Here is a 23,037-nt window from a genome sequence, read left to right as displayed (position 1 = left end):
ATTTCCTACAAACCTCTTCAAAGAGGCACAGAGCTGCCTCATACAATGAGCATAAACCATCATGTGTCCTAGTGGGTTCTCGCCATTGACTCCTATCAGCTGATGCACCCTGTAAAAATCAAAGTTTGCACAGTTAAAAATATCAAATATAATTTAACATAGTTGGAGCCTGAACAACAAATTAGAAGCAGTCGTAAGTGAAGTCATTAGACAAGTGAAACAGCAAAACAACAAAAGAGCATAATTATATCTACCATTCAGAGAAAGAAACACCCAAAGACACTTCAAAAAGAAGAAAGCGGAGTAAAGAAAGTGGCTAAGAACCCATCAAAAGAGGCATGTTCAGGGAAGAAGTGCATGGGTTTTGTCAGGAACATTGTGAGTTAAGAGAAGTTAAAGTTGCCTTCAAGTGAACTGGAGAATGAGCATCCTACAACAGAAACTATGTTGACATTGTGCAAGCAAAGGTAAAGACAACACCAGATCTAACAATTTCAGAAAGTGGAAAGATTTCCCTCCTCCCCTTTGGTAGGGCAATCATTGGACCAATTCTGACGGACAGGATTAATCAACACTTGGATAAGCAGATATTAATCAGGGATAGGCAGCATAGGTTTGTTGGAGGGAGATCCTGTCTATTTTAATTGAGTATACGTTTGAAAAGGTCACTCAATACATTGACGAGGGCAGTGCAGTTGATGTGGGTTACATGGCCTTCAGTAAGGCCTTTGACAAAGAACAAAAGAAAATTACAACACAGGAACAGGTCCTTCAGCCTTTCAAGCCTGTGCCGATCAAGATACTCTATCCAAACCTGTCACCTACTTTCTATGGATCTATATCCCTTTGCTTCCTGCCCATTCATGTATCTGTCTAAATACATCTTAAATGTCACTATCATGCGCGCCTCTTCCACCTCTGCTGACCACATGTTCCAGGCACCCACCACCCTCTACATAAAGAACTTTTCACACATACCTCCCTTAAACTTTTCGCCTCTTGCCTTGAACTCATGACTCCCAGTAATTGAGTCTGCACTATGGGAGAAAGCTTCTTGTTATCCACCCTGTGTATATATTTCATGATTTTATCGATCTCAATCAGGTCCCCCTCAACCTTTGACTTTCTAATGAAAATAGTCTTAATCTACTCAACCTCTCTTCATAGCTAGTGCCCTCCATACCAGGCAACATCCTGGTGAACCGTCTCTGCACCTTTGCCAAAGCATCCACATCCTTTTGGTAATGTTTCGACCAGAATTATATGCAGTATTCCAAATGTGTCCACGTGGCAAGGTTCCCCCATGACAGGCTGGTCCAAAAGGTATGAGCCCATGGGATCCAAGGCAAGTTGGCAAACTGGATCCAAAATTGCCTGTAAACATGAGGCATAGGGTGATGGTGAAGGGTTGGTTTTGAAACTAAAAGCCTGCGACCAGTGGTGTTCCACAAAAATTAGTGCTTGTACCCTAGCTGTTTGTCATCTACAACTTGGATGTGACTTCAGAAGATATAATTACTAAGTTTGGACATCATGAGGAGGACGGTCTCAGGTTACAGCGTGATATCGATCAATTGGTAAATTGGGCAGATGGAATTTAATCCTGGTAAGTGATGCCTTTTGGGAGGTCTAATTAGGGAAAAACATACACAATGAGGGGGTACTGAGGAACTAAGAGACATTGGTGTACAAGTCCACAGATCCCTGAAAGTGTCAGCACAGGTAGATGGATTGTTTGCCTTCATTAGCCAGAGTGGTAAACATCGAAGCAGGCAAGTCTTGTTACAACTGGTTAGGCCACAGTATTGTGTGCACTTCTGGTTGCCACACTAATGGAAGGATATGACTGTACTGTAGACGGTGCAGAAAGAGATTCAAAATGTTACGTGAGATGAAAGGTCTTAGTTATGACAGATTGGAAAGTCTGAGCATATTGTCCCTCGAGCAGAAATAGTTGGCGGGGAGGTGGAGGAGGGGTGGGTGAGAGGGGGCAGGAACTGATTGAAACATACAAAATCAAGAGAGACATATATAGTGCAGATCATGAGAATCTTTTCCCCATGGTAGACGTGCCTAAGATTAGAGGGCGTAAGTCTAAAGTGAGGAGCAAATAGTTTACAGGGGTCTATTCATAATTTTGAACAATAAAGGAAAAACCACACAGCTCAGGATTGCCCACTTTCTCCAGGGAAAAAAAGTCCCAGCCTCTCCAGTCTCTCCTGATAACTCAAAACTTCCAGCACCTCTCCTGTAATGTGCATTCTTTTCAAGATATGAGTATTTATTTCCCAGAGTTCTCTAGCTTCCATGACTTGTTCCATAGCAAATACTGACGAGATATATTTGTCCCACCACAGCCTATGGCTCCACACATAGATGAAAAAGAGGACAGAAAAAAAGACAGAGAACTTAGTTGCACTGTATAAAGACGACAATCTCTCCCTCAATGTCAGTAGAAGAAAGTGACGACTGCAGATACTGTAGATCCGAGTCAAGAGTGTGGTGCTGGAAAAGCACATATCAGGCAGCATCAGAGGAACAGGAGAATTGCCATTTCCGGATTCTCCGCTCAATTCCTGATGAAGGGCTTATGCCCGAAATGTCGATTCTCCTGTTCCTCGGCTTCGGCCTGACCTACTGTGCTTTTCCAGCACCACACTCTCGACTCTCCCTCAATGTAAACAAAACAAAACAAAGGAGTTGGTAATCAACCTCAGGAAGTATAGTGGGGGGGGGGTGGGGGGGGGGGGGGGGTTCATGTCCCTATCTATATCAGTGGTGCTGAGATGGAGATGGTAGAGAACTACAAGTTCCGAGGAGTAATTATCACCAACGATCTATTCTGGTCCATTTGCATCGATGCTACACCAATGCCTCTACTTCCTCAGAAGCCTAAGGAAATTTGACATGTCCTCAATGACTCTTACCAATTTTTACAAATGCACCATAGATGCACCATAGTAGGGGAGGTCCTGAATGAATACTTTGCTTCAGTATTCACTACAGAGGGGGACTTTGACATTTTTGAGAACAACATAAAACAAACTGATATGCCAGAACAGATTGATGTTAGGAAGGAGGATGTGCTGAAAATTTGGAAAAACGTAAGGATAGACAAATCCCCTAGGCCAGATGGAATATATCCACGATTACTACAGGAAGTGTGGAATAAGATTGCTGCGCCTTTGAAGATGATCTTTGTGTTTTCACTGTCCATCTTGAGTCATGCCAGATGACTGGAGGGTGGCAAATGTTATTCCTTGTTCAAGAAAGGGAATAGGGATAACCCTGGGAATTACAGACCATTCAGTCTTATGTCAGTGGTGGGCAAAGTATTGGAAAGGATTCTGACAGACAAGATTTATGATTATTTGGAAAAGCATAGTCTGATTAGAGACAGTCAGCAAGGGTTTGTGAGGGGCAGGTCATGCCTCACAAACCTTACTGAATTCTTTGAGGATGTGACAAAACAGCAGCGAATGTGGTGTATTTGGATTTTAGCAAGACGTTTCATAAGCTTCCCGTGATAGGCTCATTCAGAAAGTAAGGCGACATTCCCTGGACACAGGGAAATCTGGCTGTCTGGATAAAGAATTGGCTGGCCCTTCGAAGACAAAGGGTGGTGGCAGCTGGGAGTTCGGTGACCATTGGTGTTCTACAGGGATCAGTTTTGCGATCTGTGCTCTTTGTGATTTTTATAAATGACTTGGATGACGAAGTGGAAGGGTGGGTTAGTAAGTTTGCTGATGATACAAAGGTCAGCAGAGTTGTGGATAGTTTGGAGGGCAGCTGTAGGTTGCAATGGGACATTGGCAGGATGCAGAACTGGGCTGATAAGTGGCAGAGAGCGTTCAACTTAGAAAAGTATGAAGTCACTCATTTTGGAGGGCTGAATTTGAATGTGGAATACAGGGTTAAAGGCAGGATTCTTGGCAGTATGGAGGAACAGAGGGATCTTGGGTTCCATGTCCAAAGATCCCTCAAAATTGCCACCCAAGTTGATAGGATGTGTTGGCTTTCATTAGCAGGACGATTGAATTTATGAGCTGCAAGGTTATGCTGCAAGGTTATGCTGCAAGGTTATGAGCTGCAAGGTTATGCTGCTGAATCAAGCCCTCTGTTCACATGCTGTTTTAATCCTTAAGTTTGTATTCTTCTGAAATGTCCTGAGAAGTGCAAGATGAAAAACTTCATAGACTCAGATGTACAGCGTGGAAACAGACCCTTTGGTCCAATCCGTTCGTGCCGACCAGATATCCCAACCCAATCTAGTCCCACCTGCCAGCGCCTGGCCCATATCCCTCCAAACCCTTCCTATCCATATACCCATCCAAATGCCTCTTAAATATTGCAATTGTACCAGCCTCCACCACTTCCTTTGGCACCTCATTCCATACCCGTACCACCCTCTATGTGAAAAAGTTGCCCCTTAGGTCCCTTTTATATCTTTCCCCTCTCACCCTAAATCTATGCTCTCTAGTTCAGGACTCCCCGACCCCACAGAAAAGACTTTGTCTATTTATCTCATCCGTGCCAGTCATAATTTTGTAAACCGCTATATGGTCACCCCTCAGCCTCTGACACTGCAGGGAAAACAGCCCCAGCCTGTTCAGCCTCTCCCGATAGTTCAAATCCTCCAACCCTGGCAACATCCTTGTAAATCTTTTCTGAACCCTTTCAAGTTTCACGATATCTTTCTGATTGGAAGGAGACCAGAATTGCACACATTATTCCAACACTGGCCTTACCAATGTCCTGTCCAGCCGCAACATGACCTCCCAACTCCTGTACACAATACTCTGACCAATAAAAGAAAGCATACCAAACGCCTTCTTCATTATCCTACCTACCTGCGACTCCATTTTCAAGGAGTTATGAACCAGCACTCCAAAGTTTGTTCAGCAACACTCCGTAGGACTTTACCATTAAATGTAGAACTGAAAATTAGATTAGATTAGATTACGTACAGTGTGGAAACAGGCCCTTCGGCCCAACAAGTCCACACCGCCCCACCGAAGCGTAACCAACCCATACCCCTACATCGACATCTACCCCTTACCCCTTACCTAACACTACGGGCAATTTAGCATGGCCAATTCACCTGACCTGCACATCTTTGGACTGTGGGAGGAAACCGGAGCACCCGGAGGAAACCCACGCAGACATGGGGAGAACGTGCAAACTCCACACAGACAGTCGCCTGAGTGTTGCTGGAAAAGCGCAGCAGGCTAAGATAAAAGGTCGGGAGGAGCGACTTGGGGGAGGAGCGTTGGAAATGTGATAGGAGGAAGGAGGTCAAGGTGAGGGTGATAGGCCGGAGTGGGGTGGGGGCGGAGAGGTCAGGAAGAAGATTGCAGGTTAGGAAGGCCGTGCTGAGTTCGAGGGATTTGACTGAGACAAGGTGGGGGGAGGGAAATGAGGAAACTGGAGAAATCGGAGTTCATCCCTTGTGGTTGGAGGGTTCCTAGGCGGAAGATGAGGCGCTCTTCCTCCAACCGTCGTGTTGCTATGGTCTGGCGATGGAGCAGTCCAAGGACCTGCATGTGGGAGGGGGAGTTGAAGGGTTGAGCCACGGGGTGGTTGGGTTGGTTGGTCGGTCCGGGTGTCCCAGAGGTGTTCTCTGAAACGTTCCACAAGTAGGCAGCCTGTCTCCCCAATATAGAGGAGGCCACATCGGGTGCAGCAGATGCAATATATGATGTGTGTGGAGGTGCAGATGAATTTGTGGCGGATATGGAAGTATCCCTTGGGGCCTTGGAGGGATGTAAGGGGGGAGGTGTGGGCGCAAATTTTGCATTTCTTGCGGTTGCCGGGGAAGGTGCCGGGAGTGGAGGTTGGGTTGGTGGGGGGTGTGGACCTGACGAGGGAGTCACGGAGGGAGGGTCTTTTCAGAACGCTGATAGGGGAGGGAAGGGAAATATATGCCTGGTGGTGTCATCCGTTTGGAGGTGGCAGAAATGACAGCGGATGATACGCTGTACATGGAGGTTGGTGGGGTGGTAGGTGAGGACCAGTGGGGTTCTGTCCTGGTGGCGGTTGGAGGGTCAGGGCTCAAGGGCGGAGGAGCGGGAAGTGGAAGAGATGCGGTGGAGGGCATCGTCGACCACGTCTGGGGGGAAATTGCAGTCCTTGAAGGAGGCCATCTGGGTGGTACGGTTTTGGAACTGGTCCTCCTGGGAGCAGATGCGGCGGAGACGAAGGAATTGGGAATATGGGATGGCATTTTTACAGGGGGCAGGGTGGGAGGAGGAGTAGTCTAGGTAGTTGTGGGAGTCGGTCGGTTTATAGTAAATGTCCGTGTTGATTCGGTCGCCAGAGATAGAAATGGAAAGGTCTAGGAAAGGGAGGGAGGAGTCTGAGACATTCCAGGTGAATTTGAGGTTGGGGTGGAAGGTGTTGCTAAAGTGGAAGAACTGTTCAACCTCCTCATGGGAGCACAAGGCAGCACCGATACAGTCATCGATGTAGTGGAGGAAAAGGTGGGGTGGTGCCAGTGTAGCTGCGGAAGATGGACTGTTCCACATATCCGACGAAGAGGCAGACATAGCTGGGGCCCATGCGGGTGCCCATGGCTACTCCTTTGGTTTGAAGGAAGTGGGAGGATTGGAAAGAGAAGTTCTTCAGTGTGAGGACCAGTTCAGTCAGTCGAAGGAGGGTGTCAGTGGAAGGGTACTGGTTGGTACGGCGGGAAAGGAAGAAGTGGAGGGCTTTGAGTCCTTTGTGATGGGGAATGGAGGTGTACAGGGAGTGGATGTCCATGGTGAAAATAAAGCGTTGGGGACCGGGGAAGCGAAAATCATGGAGGAGGTGGAGGGCGTGGGTGGTGTCCCGAACGTAGGTGGGGAGTTCTTGGACTAAGGGGGACAGGACCGTGTCGAGGTATGCAGAGATGAGTTCGGTGGGGCAGGAGCAGGCTGAGACAATGGGCCGGCCGGGGCAGTCAGGTTAGTGGATTTTGGGCAGGAGGTAGAAACGGGTGGTGCGGGGTTGTGGGACTATGAGGTTGGAGGCAGTGGATGGGCGATCCCCTGAGGTGATGAGGTTATGGATGGTCTGGGAGATGATGGTTTGGTGGTGGGAGGTGGGGTCATGGTCAAGGGGGCAGTAGGAGGAGATGTCCGTGAGCTGGCATTTAGCTTCAGCGGTGTAAAGGTCGGTGCGCCAAACTATTACCGCACCTCCCTTGTCTGCTGGTTTGATAGTGAGGTTGGAGTTGGAACGGAGGGAGTGGAGGGCTGCACGTTCCGAGGGTGAGAGGTTGGAGTGGGTGAGAGGGGTGGAGAAGTTGAAGCGGTTAATGTCGCGGCAGCAGTTGGCTATGAATTAAATGTAGAAGTCCTGCTAAGATTTGCTTTCCCAAAATGCAGCACATCGCATTTATCTGAATTAAACTCTATCTGCCACTTCTCAGCCCATTGGCCCATCTGATCAAGATCCTGTTGTAATCTCCACAAAAATGTTTTTCAAAAATACTTAAATTCTGTACAACAGAATGTCAGTTTCAAAATGAATACTTTTTTTTCAAAAATTCCTTCATTCTAAAAATCAAGCAACTGGTTTGAACAATTAATTAGATAATTTATATGCAATGCACTTAATGTTCTTAACAAACCTCCCATGTAGCACTTCCTTTGAGAGTTCATACACACAACACAGAAATACAAGTATACGGCCCAGTTTGAAGAGTATCAACTATGACAAGAGATTAGACAACTTGGTTTGTTTTCACTTGAATGTCAAAGAATGAGAGGCAACCTGATGGGAGTTTACAAAATTATGAGAGGTGTGGATAAAATGGAGCATAGGTATCTTTGTACCCAGAGTAGAAAATTCAATCACTGGGGACATAGGCTTAAGGTAAGGGAGAGGAGAGGGGCATTTTTTTTTGATATACAGAAGATGATAGGTGCCTGGAATGTACTACCAGAGGAAGTGGTGGAGGTGGATACAGCAGCAATGTTTAAAGGAAACTTGATATTGATATAAATAGGCAAAAATAGTTTAGAAAGTTATTGTGTGTCGATGCAACCTTGATGGGCCAAAGGGCATATTCCTGTGCTGTACATTGTCCTGCTGCACCAACCTGTGAAACCATTCTGAAGCCAATCTGACTGATATTATTCTATTTTTATCCATATGTCTATCCAATGACCATTTAAATGCCCTTAAATTTGGCGGTTCTACTACTGTTGCATTCAGGCCATTCCACGTCTCTGATACTCTCCAAGTCAAGAAACTACCTCTGACAGCTGTTCTATATCTATCACCCCTCAATTTAAAGCTAAGTCCCCTTGTGTTAGCCATCACCATCCACGAAAAAAGGTTCTCATTGTCCATCATATTGAACCCGCTGATTTTCTTGTATGTTTCAATTAAGTCACCTCTCAACCTTCTTCTCTTGAACATAAACAGCCTCAAGTCGCTCAGCCTTTCCTGTAAAGACCTTCCCTCCATACTAGGCAACATCCTAGTAAATGTCCTCTGAACCCTTTCCAAAGCTTCCACATCCTTCCGAAAATGCAGTGACCAGAACTGTAGGCAATACTCCAGCATGACCTCACGGCTCTGAAATTCAATCACTCGACCAATAAAAGCTAACACACCGCATGCCTTCTTAACAACCCTACCAACTTGGGTGGCAACTTTCAGGGAACCATGTAAATGGACTTGAGACTAGGGCAGCACAGTGGCTCAGTGCCACAGACCCGGGTTCAATTCCAGCCTCGGGAAAATGTCTGTGTGGAGTTTGCAAATTCTCCCCATGTCTGCGTGGGATTTCTACCACAATCCACAGATGTGCAGGTTAGATGAATTGGCTATGTTAAATTGCCTATAGTGTTCAGTGATGTGTTGGTTAGATGCATTAGTCAGGGGTAAATACAGGGTAGGGGAATATGTCTGGGCGGGTTACTCTTCGGATGGTCAGTGTGGACTTGTTGGGCCAAAGGGCCTGTTTCCACACTGTAGGGATTCTAATTCTAACCTCTCTGCTCATCTATATTGCTAAGAATCTTACCATTAGCCCAGTACTCTGCATTCCTGTTACTCCTCCCAAAACAAATCACCTCACACTTTCCTGCATTAAACTCCATTTGTCACCTCTCAGCCCAGCTCTGCAGCTTATCTATATCCCTCTAACCTACAACATCCTTTGGCACTATCCAGAACTCCACCAATCTTAGTGTCCTCCACAAATTTACTAACCCATCCTTCTATGCCTTCAGCCAGGTCATTTATAAAAATGACAAACAGCAGTGGTTCCAAAACAGATCCTTGCAATACACCACTAGAACTCCAGGATGAACATTTCCAATCAACCACCATCCTCTGTCTTCTTTCAGCTTGCCAATTTCTGATCTGTATTATTCTTTGTTCTTTCAGTAAATTGCTATTTTCTCATAGCAGTCTCTTAACTATCTGTTCAGCCTCACATTTTGCTAATCCAGGTTTTCCTTTTGTTAAAGATGATTTGGTCATTGCAACTTCGAACATGTGCTGGCCTTCTAACGTCCTGGCAAGTTAGCTACAGCACATGATGTTGGTCATTAGAAGTCTTTGGCATCTTACCTGAAACCAGTTTCTGTTCAATTGTTTCCTGCAATATGATATGTTAATATTGCACTCCACAGCTGAGATTTTAAAAAAACCTTGTTGATATCAAATAGGTGAAGTAATTTGTTTGAATTTCACACCAGTGGCTCATAAACATCATTGTTTGCTCATTCTGACTGATGAATTCTCTTGTGAAATTTGTTTTACATGAAATGCATTATTCAAAAGAAATACATTCCTCTAAGTCAAACAAAATATGTTTTTGACACATAAAATCTAATTCACGCAAAGAAATTGTTCATGACAGTCAAAAAAAATTTGTAAATTATCAAACAATTAAGTTTGGATGAGGCAAGTGAATTAGATTATCTGAGACAGGGTACCAGGGTATAGATTCCAAATACATACCAAAGAGCGTCTCATTTGTACAAGAATGTTCATGAAGCAATCATGACTGATCATTCCTTCTCGATTCATGGGCAGTTGTGTTTTCTCCATGGTGCTAACTACAGCCGATGCAGCCAAAGCCATTTCTATCCATTCCAGAAGATACCGTAGAGAACCACGTTGGGCTGCAAGTCCAAGTAGCAACTCTGAAGCTAATCTTCGTCCCAAAATATCTGCGCCCGAATTTGGCATTGTGACTCCTTTTAAGAATGTTGTCACTTGGGACAAGCAGTCCAGTCCCATTGCTGGAATTTTACTTTCATTTGCTAAAGATAATGGTGGCAATGAGCTTATCACACCTATTGCTGTATGAATAACATCATTACAGAGGTTCAATCCTGGCACTGTTGAAGGCATCAGCCAACTCTGTCGTAATAGTGCAAACAATAGACTTAATCCGGTCCGAACTCCCATCTCTATTAGAGCATCCGTACTGGATCTTGGACGTTCACTTACAGAATGGATGTCCGTTGCTCCAGAACTACTTTCAGGTGAATGCTGTTGCTGCTTGACTTTACCTTTATCATGGTATTTGTTGGAAAGAGCATAAAAAACACGCTGTAACACCAACAAGCGCTTCCGAAGGGATGCTGCAAATGGAGAATCAGAGCAAACCATCTTCGCCAGAGCCAGCTGGCTGCTAAGGAGAGCATCTAGATAGTGTTCTTGCTCATCGCTAGAGAGGGACTCACGTTCAAAATCTGGTAACTGAGGTCCCTTAAGGCAGAGTACCTGCTGTGGTAATGGTACCACTTCCTTACTGCTAACTAGCTTATTGAACAAAATAGAAACACCTTCTCTTGTGGCAATGGACTCACTGTCCTCCGTAATCCAAGAGCTATTGAGATGCTCTAACCATTTTAGCTTCACTGGTGGAATCATTAGTGCCATGATTGGTCACTTTATTGCCATTAGTCCTAAAAGATAAAAAGAAAAATAATTATGTTTTGGTAAAATCACAAACAAACAATTCTTGCAAACTGAAATGATCTTTTACACTCAGTAAAAACCATGAAATCTAAAATGTAAAAGGCCCTTCAGCCTGTCAAACACGAGCATTTATTCAAGTCCCAGTTTCCTGCCGTTTATGCCTTGGCATTGCAAGTGCACATAAAATTAATAAATATTTAGATGAGATTTTCTGCCTCTGCCATCCTCACAGGCAGCAAGTTGCAAATTCCCACCACTACCCTGTGTATGGGAAAAGGTTTTCTCACATCCCTCTAAACCTCTTGCCCCTTACCTTAAATCTATGGCACCTGATTATTGATTTGTCAAACAAGTAGAGTAGTTCCTTCCTGTCTAAACCTCTCCTAACTTTGTACATCTCAATCATATCCCCTTCAGTCTCCTCTGCATCAAGAGCAGCAAACCTAATCTATCCAGTCTCTCTTCAAAACTGAAAATCTCCTTTGCCCCCTCTCCACTGCAATAATCTCCTAATAAATTGGATTTCAGAACTGCACACAATACTGTAATTGTGGGCTTACCAACAATTTATGTAAGAGCAAGCAAGGACTGCAGATGCTGGAAATCAGAGTCGAAAAGTGTGGTCCTGGAAAAGCACAGCAGGTTAGGCAGCATCCAAGGAGTAGGAGAATCGATGTTTCCGGCATAAACCCTTCATCAGGGACGTGACGAAGGGCTTATACCCGAAACATCGATTCTCCTGTTCTTCAGATGCTAACTGGCCAACTTTTCCAGCACCACACTTTTTGACAAACATTTATTTAGCTCCAGCTTAACCCTCCTGCTCTTAAACTCCATGCAATGGCTTATCATCATCAATGGTCCCTCACAGACAATGATGACTCTCTTCTACTCAGAGGGTGAGTCTGCAGGTGGCACACAGGCTCTGTTACACTTTGGGCTAATAAAGAGAAGTAACCCAAATGCCTTCTTAACCACTCTATGTACCTGTCCACTATGTGAAGTGTCTGGTAGACATACACACCAAGGTCCATCTGATCCGCGAGCTTCTCAGGGTCCTACCATTCATCATGTATTCCCTTCGGGACACCACCCACGCCCTCCACCTCCTCCATGATTTTCGCCTCACCGGCCCCCAACGCCTTATCTTCACCATGGATATCCCGTCCCTACACACCTCCATCCCCCATCACGAAGGCCTCAAAGCCCTCCGCTTCTTCCTTTCCCGCCGACCCAACCAGTACCCTTCCACTGACACCCTCCATCGACTGACTGAACTAGTCCTCACTCTGAAGAACTTCTCTTTCCAATTCTCGCACTTCCTCCAAACCAAAGGAGTAGCCATGGGCACCCGCATGGGCCCCAGCTTTGCCTGCCTCTTCGTCAGATATGTGGAACAGTCCATCTTCCGCAGCTACACTGGCACTACCCCCCACCTTTTCCTCCGCTACATCAATGACTGTATCGGCGCTGCCTTGTGCTCCCACGAGGAGGTTGAACAGTTCATCCATTTTACTAACACCTTCCACCCCAACCTCAAATTTACCTGGACTGTCTCAGACTCATTCTTCCCCTTCCAGGACCTCTCCATTTCGATCTCAGGCGACCGACTCAACACGGACATTTACTATAAATCGACTGACTCCCACAGCTACCTACATTACACCTCCTCCCACCCTGCCCCCTGTAAAAGCGCCATCCCATATTCCCAATTCCTTCGCCTCCACTGCATCTGCTCCCAGGAGGACCAATTCCAATACCAAACGACCCGGATGGCCTCCTTCTTCAAAGACCGCACTTTCTCCTCAGACGTGGTTGACTATGCTCTCCACCGCATCTCCTCCACTTCCCACTCCTCCGCCCTTGAACCCCGCCCCTCCAATCGCCACCAGGACAGAACCCCACTGGTCCTCACCTACCACCCCACCAACCTCCAGATACATCGTCATTTCCGCCACCTCCTGACAGACCCCACCACCAAGGATATCTTTCCCTCCCCTATCAGCGTTCCGGAAAGACCACTGCCTCCGCGACTCCCTCGTCAGGTCCACACCCCCCCACCAACCCAAACTCCACTCCCAGCACCTTCCCCTGCAACTGCAAGAAATGCAAAACTTGCGCCCACACCTCCCCCCTCAATTCCCTCCAAGGCCCCAAGGGATCCTTCCATATTCATCACAAATTCACCTGCACCTCCACACACATCATTTACTGCATCCGCTGCACCTGATGTGGCCTCCTCTACATTGGAGAGACAGGCCGCCTACTTGCAGAAAGTTTCAGAGAACACCTCTGGGACACCCGCACCAACCAACCCAACCGCCCCGTGGCTGAACACTTTAACTCCCCCTCCCACATGCAGGTCCTTGGCCTCCTCCATTGCCAGACCATGGCAACACGATGCCTGGAGGAAGAGCGCCTCATCTTCCGCCTAGGAACCCTCCAACCACAAGAGATGAATGCAGATTTCTCCACCTTCCTCATTTCCCCTCCCCCAACCTTATTTCAATCCCAACCCTCTGACTCAGCACCGCTTTCTTGACCAGCAATCTTCTTCCCGACCTCTCCGCCCCCACCCCCTCTCCAGCGTTTCACCCTCACCTTAACCTCCTTCCACCTATTGCATTCCCAACGCCCCTCCCCCAAGTCCTTCCTCCCTACCTTTTATCTTAGCCTGCTTGGCACACCTTCCTCATTCCTGAAGAAGGGCTTATGCCCAAAACGTCGATTCTCCTGCTCCTTGGATGCTGCCTGACCTGTTGAGCTTTACCAGCAACACATTTTTCAGCTCATCATGTATTCCCTTGCCATGTTGTCCTGCCCTACTGCATCATCTCACACTTTTCCAGATTGAAATCCCTCTGCCAGTGATCAGCCCATCTGAGCAGCCCACCTTGATGTTGTAGAACAGATTCTAAAGCCCATCTGTACAAACAGTGAGAAACACCTGACAATCAACCTAACCCCATTTACCAGCAACTGGCCCACAGCCTTGAAATGTTACAATATGCGAAGTCCAGGTACTTTTAAAAAGGATGTGAGGCAATATGCTCCTAGGTAGCGCATTCCAGAATTCACAATCCTCTGAGTAATAAGATTTATCCTCAAATCCCAATTAAACTTTCTGTCCCTCATCTTGAGCCGGTGTCCTTTTTGACTGACTCTTCAACTAAAGGGATAGTTGCTCCTTATCCACTCTGTCCATGCCTGTCATAATCTTGTTCACCTTAAATAGATTGCCCCTTGTCTTCCCTGTTTCAACAAAACCAACCCAAGCCTATCCAACCTTCCCTCATAACTTAAATTTTTCAGCCCAGATAGCATTCTGGTCAATATCCTCTGCACCCCTCCAATGTAATCCCATCCTTTCTATGTAGCAACGAGAACAGCACATAGTATTGTGCAGCAGCTGTGATCTCACCAAAGTTCTATACAACTCCAACGTGACTTTTGGGCATTTGGTGATGTAAGCCTTGAATGGTAAAGGGAAGTATCCCGTATGCCTTTTCCACCACCATAGTAACATGCTCTTCCGCCTTCAGGGATTGTGGACAAACACCCCAAGGTGCCTTTTTCCACAGTACTTCCTCGTGCCATGCCATTCATTGAATGCTTCCTTGTGAAATTAAAGATGTATAAATTCTACCTGCAACATATTGCCCATTTGACCATCCTATTTACATTGTCTTAGGCTCCAAGAGTCTCAGTTGTACTGTTAACCATGCAACCAATCTTTGTCATCTGCAATCTAAGTAAGCTAAAGTTATCCTCCTCACTATTTGCCACCTCACCAATTTTTGCATTGTCCGCAAACTTAATCAATCGTCCAACATTCAAGTTTACGGTGTAGAATTAAACAGAAATTATAATTATTTTTACATACAACAGTTTTGAAAAATTATTTTTCCTTAGTATTATCTAGTGGATAATTTACAATGAAACATCTTCATGAGGAAATGTATATGTAAAGAAGAAACACTATTAACTGCATCCTTGAACACGGGTGAGGTCCCGGAGGACTGGAGAATTGCTAATGTTGTCCCCTTTTTAAGGGTAGCAGGGATAATCCAGGTAATTATAGACCAGTGAAGTCTGACGTCACTGGTACGGAATGTGCTGCACAACATACTGAGAGATAGGGTCTACTCCTATTTGGAAGAAAATGGGCTTATCAGTGATAGGCAACATGGTTTTGTGCAGGGAAGGTCATGTCTTACAAACCTAATAGAATTCTTTGAGGAAGTGTCAAAGTTGATTGATGAGAGAAGGGCTGTCAATGTCAAATACATGGACTTTCGTACGGCGTTGGATAAGGTTCCCCATGGCAGGCTGATTGAGAAGGTGAAGTCACATGGGGTCCAGGGTGCACGAGCTAGATGGACAGAGAACTGGCTGGTCAACAGGACGCAGACAGGAGTAGTGGAAGAGAGTTTCTCAGTATGAAAGAAGTGAAACTATCATGCTCATCCTAATAGATGAGAGACTTAACAAACAATCAAGGTATTTTTTCAACATATAATTTCAGTTACATCACACTGTAAACTTTTACAATTGTGTACTCCACAATTATCTGATGAAGGAGCAGTGCTCCAAAAGCTAGAGCTTCCAATTAAACCTGTAGGACTATAATCTGGTGTTGAGATTTTTAACTTTGGACACCCTAGTCCTTCACCAGCATCTCCAAATCATCTTTGTTCATTTTTCTATCAGGGTTCTCAATTGCTCTTCCTTAGACTGTCACGGCAGTGCAGAACAGCACACATTTGTTTCTTCTCCATGACAATGATTTTTGTCTGCTATTTTCCAATTTATTTGGATATATCCAATTTGATATCCTCTATGCGCAGAGGATAAAATACAGACTTTGTGACCATTTCAGACTTCTGTACTCCATGCACAAGCGTAACAAGGCTGTTCAATGAAGTGAAAATACTTATCAGCCATGATCAAATTGAAAGGTGGAATAAGTATCCTTGTTTGCCTATGTTCTTAAACAACATTAAAACTTCTTTCTGGCTATCATTATAATCCTCTCTCCTATTGTTACATAAACAGACTTATTATGGTGTAGCAGACAATTTGGCCCACCTTGTCTGAACCTTCATTTTAAGTTGGTGTCAGTCGAGTGTTCAGACTCTTCACAACTTTGATCATTTCTACTCAAATTTTCTCTTCGTCTTATCCTGTCCAAGGAAAACAATTTCTCCTCATTACTGAAGTATCACATCCTAGAAACATTCTTGTAAGCCTCTTCTGCGCTTTCTGTAATGTGTTTGTATCCTTTCATATTCTAGTTGAGGTCCAACCAACGTCTTAGATTAAATTCATTGTAATTCCACTGCTTTTGTGCTCTATGTCCCTATTTATGAAACCTAGGAGATATCTTATTGTCTGCTTTCTGTAAAAAAAAATCTATTGTATTGTTATGAATCCTGCCACCTTTAATGACTTAAATATTTTAAGTTAAACTTGAGACCTGATAAGGTGCCAAAGGGAATATGCTCGAAACATCCATTCTCCTGCTCCTCAGACTCTGCCTGACCAGCTGTGCTTTTCTAGCCCCGCACACTCGACTTCGATCTCCAGCATCTGCAGGCCTCACTTTCTCCTCCCTAATGAGGTGCCTCCAAGGATATGGAAAGAAGCGAGAATGGAAATTGTATACATACTACCAATTATTTTTCAATCACCACTGGATTTGGAAGAGGTTCTGGAAGACTGGAGAATTGCAAACCTAAAAGTAGGTCTCTACTTCTTTACACTCTTGAGTATTCTTTATTTCATTCCATATGTCCATGTTCTTTGTGCCACAGTCTAACAAACTTCATATTGGTATGACAGGTCGGCGCAACATCGAGGGCTGAAGGGCCTGTACAGCGCTGTAATGTTCTGTGTATGTTTTATGTAAATGTTCTATCTCCTCCACACCAAGATCCTATATATGTTGAAAAACAAAGGGCCCATAACCATTCCTCATGAAGTCCACTATAAATCTCTCTCCAGCCCCAAAACTACCTATTAATGATAATGCTTTGCTTTCTATTTCTCAGTCAGTTTTGTACCCAGGTTGCCACTGTCCCTTTTATTCCACAACCTGAAACTTTGTTCACAAGTCTCCTGAGGGGCACAGTATCAAAAGCTTTGATATACACCATACCTATTTTCAAAGGATTCCACTAAACAGGTCAGGCATAATTGTCTTTTCTTAAACCCATGCTGACTGCTCCAAACTGATCCAGTCAGTTCCGATATAGCGCAATACTTCCATCCTCGTGCAATCTCACATTTTAAGAAAATCGTGCAATAGCCGCACCATTTAAATTAATGGGGCCAGAATTGCATTATCACCAATACAGATAAGGAAAGTTCACATTCTACAAATAACTGTATAAATTCTTCAATCACATTAAAACCAATTCACATTTAAAAAACATGTGTTATCTCAGAACCGACTGCACAAACTTTTCAATGCTACTCTTTTCCTACTACCAAAGTTAAATTAACTATTCTGAAATTGCTGGGTCTGCTTTTACAATGATTTTTTTCAAACCAGGGTGCCATATTTGCAATTTGTTGATCTTCTAGCACCAAGCCTGAAGCCAGGAAAGAGTGAAAATTCACTGCCATTATGGCTATAATTTCCACTCTCACTTCCTTCCATATCCTTGGGTGCATATCATCTGGTTCCAGTGCTTTCAAGTACTTTAACTTGAAATATTCAAATAGAAGGCAAAATGTAAACCTGAGTTTCCTCCTCTGTCACCATGACCTGTGCAGTATCTGTCTACCTCATAGGTAAAGACAGATTTAGAGTTTCATTTAATGCCTCAGTCATGCCTCTTTGGTCTGATTAGCCTCACTCCTTTTACTACCATCTTATTACAAAGATGCTTATAGAAGATTTTGGGATTTCCTTTTATGTTAGCGTCCAGTCTTGTTTCATAATTTTTCAGCCTCTGACGTCCTTCACAATTCCAACTAGTTTTAAGTAAAAATTTCAGGGAAGAATTTGACAATCCTGCACTCCGATCAGAGCAGCACCCTCATAAAATTGGACAAGACTGCAACAGTTTAGATGCCAATATTCATGGTTTACAGCTCCCTGCATCAAATGCAGATCTTCATTCTCCACAGATATTTTAACACTTGCATCTAAAAATTAGTAACTATAAAGATTTTCTACCTCCTCCATCTTTCAGTCTCTCTCTTTCTTTTGTGGTTTGAAGCAACTTGAGCAAATTTTGATATAATTGCAGATGAAAGAAATTACTTGATCACAAATGCAACAAACATATACAATACTGATATTTTGCGCATTTGACCCACAAATGAAATTACCTGAAATTAATCTTTTTTTTCATTAATTTCAGCCATTTCCATATTTATGATGAGTTAATCTAATTATTCTTCAACTTCAAATGCTGATAGACCTGCTGTGTACTTGCTGCATTTTCTGTGCCTTTTTTCTGCCTACAAAGCACTTGAGGAAAATACAACTGGGAAATTGCACGCCAAAAACCATTATTCAAACAAGCAACAAATCAAGAATGGACAGATGCGGTAGAACGAGCCATAAACACCAAACAACGACAAACACAGATAAAGAAACTGGGACAACACTATTATTATAGGACAAGCCAAACAGAGAACAGCCAGGGAATTCCTAGAGGTATGGCACTCATCCACAGATTCTAACAACAAACACATCGACCTGGACCCAATATGCCGGCCACTGCAGCAGACAGCTGGAACTGACAACCGGAAGCGGCAGAGACAAACCACTATAAATGCCAAAGGAAACACCACAGAAGTACTTTACAGGAGGCTCCCAAGCACTGAGGATGTCACCTCGACAGGGGACGAAACGTCTGCAACACAAATTCCCAGCTCGACGAACAGAAGCACAACAACAGATAAAGAAAAATCGGGACCTGAAGAAAAAACTTGACAAACTCACAAACAAAGACAAAACCGAAAACACAGGGGCATGGATAAAGAACTTATCAGGCCAAACCCTATCAGACACAGAAAAAGCGGTACTAGTAAAAGGACTAAATTTCAATTACCGAGATGCTGACAAGAAGGATTTCCTATCGGCATTAGAAACCACACTGAAGGACAACAAACTCACGGAAGAAACACAACAAACGATCAGACAGACAGTTGCACCTACTCTGAGCCGAAAGAGGGAAGGAAGCAAACTGAACACACAAGAAAAGAAAACCTCAAAAAAAACGTCAAAAAAAAACAAAAATATAGTCATATTACCTGCAGACAAAGGTCGGCTCACAGTCATCCCGAACAGAGGGACTACACAGAGGAAGCCAATGCACTACTCGCAGACACCAACACCTACCAACAGGTGGCGCTAGACCCAACCCCACAACCCGGAAACAAAATTACATATCTCTTAAGAAAATTACACAATTCCGGACAATTAAACAAGACGGAAATCCAAAAAATGAAACCAGATGGGACCAACACCCCACGATTCTACTGACTACCAAAAATCCATAAACCAGGACACCCCCTCAGACCCATAGTCTCACTACCCGGAACACCAACTTCCAGACTGGCCAAAGAACTACACGCAAGATTGAAATACCTAGTAGAAGAGTCACAGCACTCACTCCATCCACGCCACCCAGGAATTCCTAAAAATCAAAAACTTCAAAATAGAGGAAGACGAAACAATGATCTCATTCAACGTAACAGCGCTGTTCATCTCCATCAACTTCGACCGGGCAAAGGAAACACTTACCACACTTTTAGAAGAGACTATCACACACACCCCAACCACCATCACCAACCACATTACCAACGAAAACATCATGAAGCTAGTAGACCTGTGCCTCACCACCCACTTCACCTTCAATAACATAATCTACAAACAAACCAATGACACACCTATGGGATCTCTGCTATCAGGATTCATAGCGGAAGCGGTAATGCAAAGACGAGAACACACAATCCTACCAACCATCAAACCAAAAATCTGGGTCCGCTATTTAGACGATACCTTTGTCATCACAAAAATGAAACAAAATAGAAGAGACATTTAACATCAACAACAACACCCTCACAGGCATAACGTTCACCAAGGAGGAAGAAACCGACAATAAACTTGCATTCCTGAATGTCACAGTTGAAAGAAGGGACAACAGAGAACTACAAACCTGCGTATTCAGAAAACCAACAAACACTGACCAAATACTTAACTACACCAGCAACCATTCCAACACACAAATGAAGCTGTATCAGAACACTATTCCAACGAGCTACCACACACTGCAGCACAGACGAACTTCGGGAAACAGAGGAGAACCACCTATGCAACGTTTTCAAGAAGAACGGATACTCAAAAAATACAGTCCGCAGATTCCTCAAGAACAAACCACGACAAGCAGACCAAACACAGCCAGAAACCCTAAACACGTTACCATACTTCAAAGAAGTTTCAGAAATGACAGCCAGACTACTAAGACCCCTCGGAATCCTAGTAGCACACAAACCAACCAACAGTCTCAAACAAAAACTAACAAACTTAAAAGACCCAGTACAACCCATGGACAAAACCAACGTCATCTACAAAATTCCATGCAAGGACTGCCACAAACACTACGTAGGACAAACAGGAAGAAAGTTAGCCACCAGGATACACAAACCCCAGCTAGCCACAAAAAGACACGACCCTCTCTCCCTCGTAGCCTTACACACGGATGAAAAAAACCATTTTGACTGGGACAACACAACTATCCTGGGACAGGCTAAGCAAAGACATGCCAGAGAATTCCTAGAGGCCTGGCACTCCAACCACAATGCCACAAACAAACACATAGATCTAGATACCATCTATCAACCCCTCAGAAAACGAACAGGAAATGACATCACCACAAACCCCAGGAACCCCATCCAGGACAAACCTATAAATAGAAAGCAGGAGACCACAGCTTCGCTTCATTTGGAGGTCACCACTGATGATGTTACCTAGCCAGGTAATGAAACGTCTGGATATCAAACCCATAGCTCAGTGAGCAAATCTACACCCTTGGAACTGGACAAAATAGCACGCACAATGCTGTCACTTCAAAAAAATTATTTTGTCCTGGGTTATTTTTTAAAAAGAGGGTTTGTAAAGGCAGAGGTGCAAAAATGGCTACTGTACACAGCTTAAGTAAATAAATTAGGAGGCTTTTAGATTTTTTGAAAATAGTTATAACAAAGGAAGTCCTCACAGACCAGGCCTTCTATTTTTTTAAGCTTGAGCTGTCAGAAGCTGTTGGGGTCCCAGAAAGGTTGGAAGTTTCAGTAAATGATTCCAAGCTGCTACTTTCTCCTAAATAGCTCAATATTGTTTCCTCCTGTATTGGAGAACTGCACGTAAGAATCTGTGTCTGAAGTTGTCTTTTTGCCAGGGGTTGCAGTTATGGAACATTAGTACAGTTAACTAGCAATGGGTACTGTATCTATTATTCAGTTAAGCGTTCTAATCGTTAAATTATGCTAAATTCCACTTTCTTTTGTTTGCATTTTAACTATAGTGTTGAAATAAATTGTGTTTTGGTTAACGTCGAGTAGTTTGACGAGCCACATCAGATCTGGGACATGCACTTCACACCTACTTTTAAAATAAGAAAAAAAAGTTATGGTCTAGACTACCTTCTTAAAATATTTTGAGGGGATCTGATCTGGTCTATAACAAGCATGTGACCAAAAGAGTAATCAGTGTGATGAAATATTAGTCAATGTACCATCTGTATGTTCAGGGGATGCCAAAGGTTCCATGAAAAGGAGTGATCTCATTGTGTCCTGTCTAAGATTTGTTGATTAATTAACAATGCTAAAATAAATTATTGATAATTTATTTAAGTACTGTTTGTAGAATACTGCTGTCTAAAAACAGGCCACTGACTATAATTCAAAACAAGAAGTCTCAAGATGCAAAGCATTCTTGATCATGCTTCAATTGTGAAAGGTACTAAGTGCAAGTGTATTCATGGATGTATTAATTTGGAGTCAGTTTTTAAATAATGCAATAAAAACCCACGAGGTATGACAACGCTGTGAAGAGAGGAAACAGACTCAAAATTAAGTCAACAGATACTTCTTCAGAATAGATTCAGAATGGCCTTTCAAAGAGGGTGTTGATCATGGGGGATCTCAGTGAAGGTAATGCCAGTGAACATCCAATGGCGTCAGCTTTGCTATATCTTATTGGAGACAGTCCACTGTTTGAAATTTGTGTGACGTGAATATTACTTTTCAAGCCTGAATATTGTCCATGTCTTGTAGCATTTGAACAAATATGGTTAAAGTAAACATTGGTCCTTTAGAGGATGAGAAGGGGCATTTAGTTATGGCTGAGGCACTGAACAGGTATTTTGTATCGGTCTTCACAGTGAAGGACACTAATAACATACCATAAATTGACAAAGAGACGAAGGTAGGTGAGGACCTGGAAACAATCATTATTACAGAAGAGGCAAGGTATTGGAGGCAAGGTTAGACAAGTTTCCTGGCCCTGATGCACTTGCAGTAATTTTCCAAACTTCGCTGGACTCTGGGGCAGTCCCAGCAGATTGGAAAACAGTAAATGTGACACCACTGTTTAAAAGGTAGACAAAAGATGGGGAGTTATAGATCGGTTAGCTTAACCTTTGTAGTGGAGAACATACTTGAGTCTATTATCAAGGAAGAAATAGCAAGGCAGCATCTATCCAACAAGATAGAAATTGTCCCATTAGGCAGACACAGTATGGGTTCATGAAGGGCAGGTGATGCTTCACAAATCTTTTGGAATTCTATGAAAACATTACAAGCAGAGTGGACAATGGGAACCCAGTGGATATGGTGTACCTAGATTTCCAAAGGCTTTCTACAAGGTGCTGCACAAGAGGCTGCTACATAAGATAAAGATACAAGACATTATGGGTAAAGTATTAACATGGGATAGAAGATTGGTTGATTAATATGAAGCAAAGAATTGGGATAAATAAATGCTATTCTGGTTGGCATCCAGTAACTACTAGTGTGCCTCAGGGATCAGTGTTGAGACCGTAATTATTCACAATTTATACAAATGATTTGGAGTTGGAGACAATGTGTTAA

At 43.8% G+C, this 23,037-nt stretch overlaps 1 protein-coding gene across 8 annotated transcripts in view; it reads right to left on the bottom strand.

The window, feature by feature from the left end:
- herc1 (HECT and RLD domain containing E3 ubiquitin protein ligase family member 1) overlaps positions 1–23,037 on the bottom strand; it is a 466,732-nt gene that overhangs the window by 407,177 nt on the left and 36,518 nt on the right. For all 8 annotated transcript variants that reach the window (XM_072553323.1, XM_072553316.1, XM_072553320.1 and 5 more), the window contains exons 2-3: positions 9,961–10,916; positions 14–109 (exon numbers count right to left, since the gene is read on the bottom strand). In XM_072553323.1, coding sequence (XP_072409424.1) covers positions 14–109; positions 9,961–10,890 — 1,026 coding nt within the window. In that variant the 5' untranslated portion in view covers positions 10,891–10,916. The remainder of the gene's footprint in view (positions 1–13; positions 110–9,960; positions 10,917–23,037) is intronic.

This window comes from Chiloscyllium punctatum, chromosome 33 (assembly GCF_047496795.1).
Source record: "Chiloscyllium punctatum isolate Juve2018m chromosome 33, sChiPun1.3, whole genome shotgun sequence".
Taxonomy (NCBI): Eukaryota; Metazoa; Chordata; class Chondrichthyes; order Orectolobiformes; family Hemiscylliidae; genus Chiloscyllium; species Chiloscyllium punctatum.
This window is presented reverse-complemented; position numbering and strand designations above follow the sequence as displayed.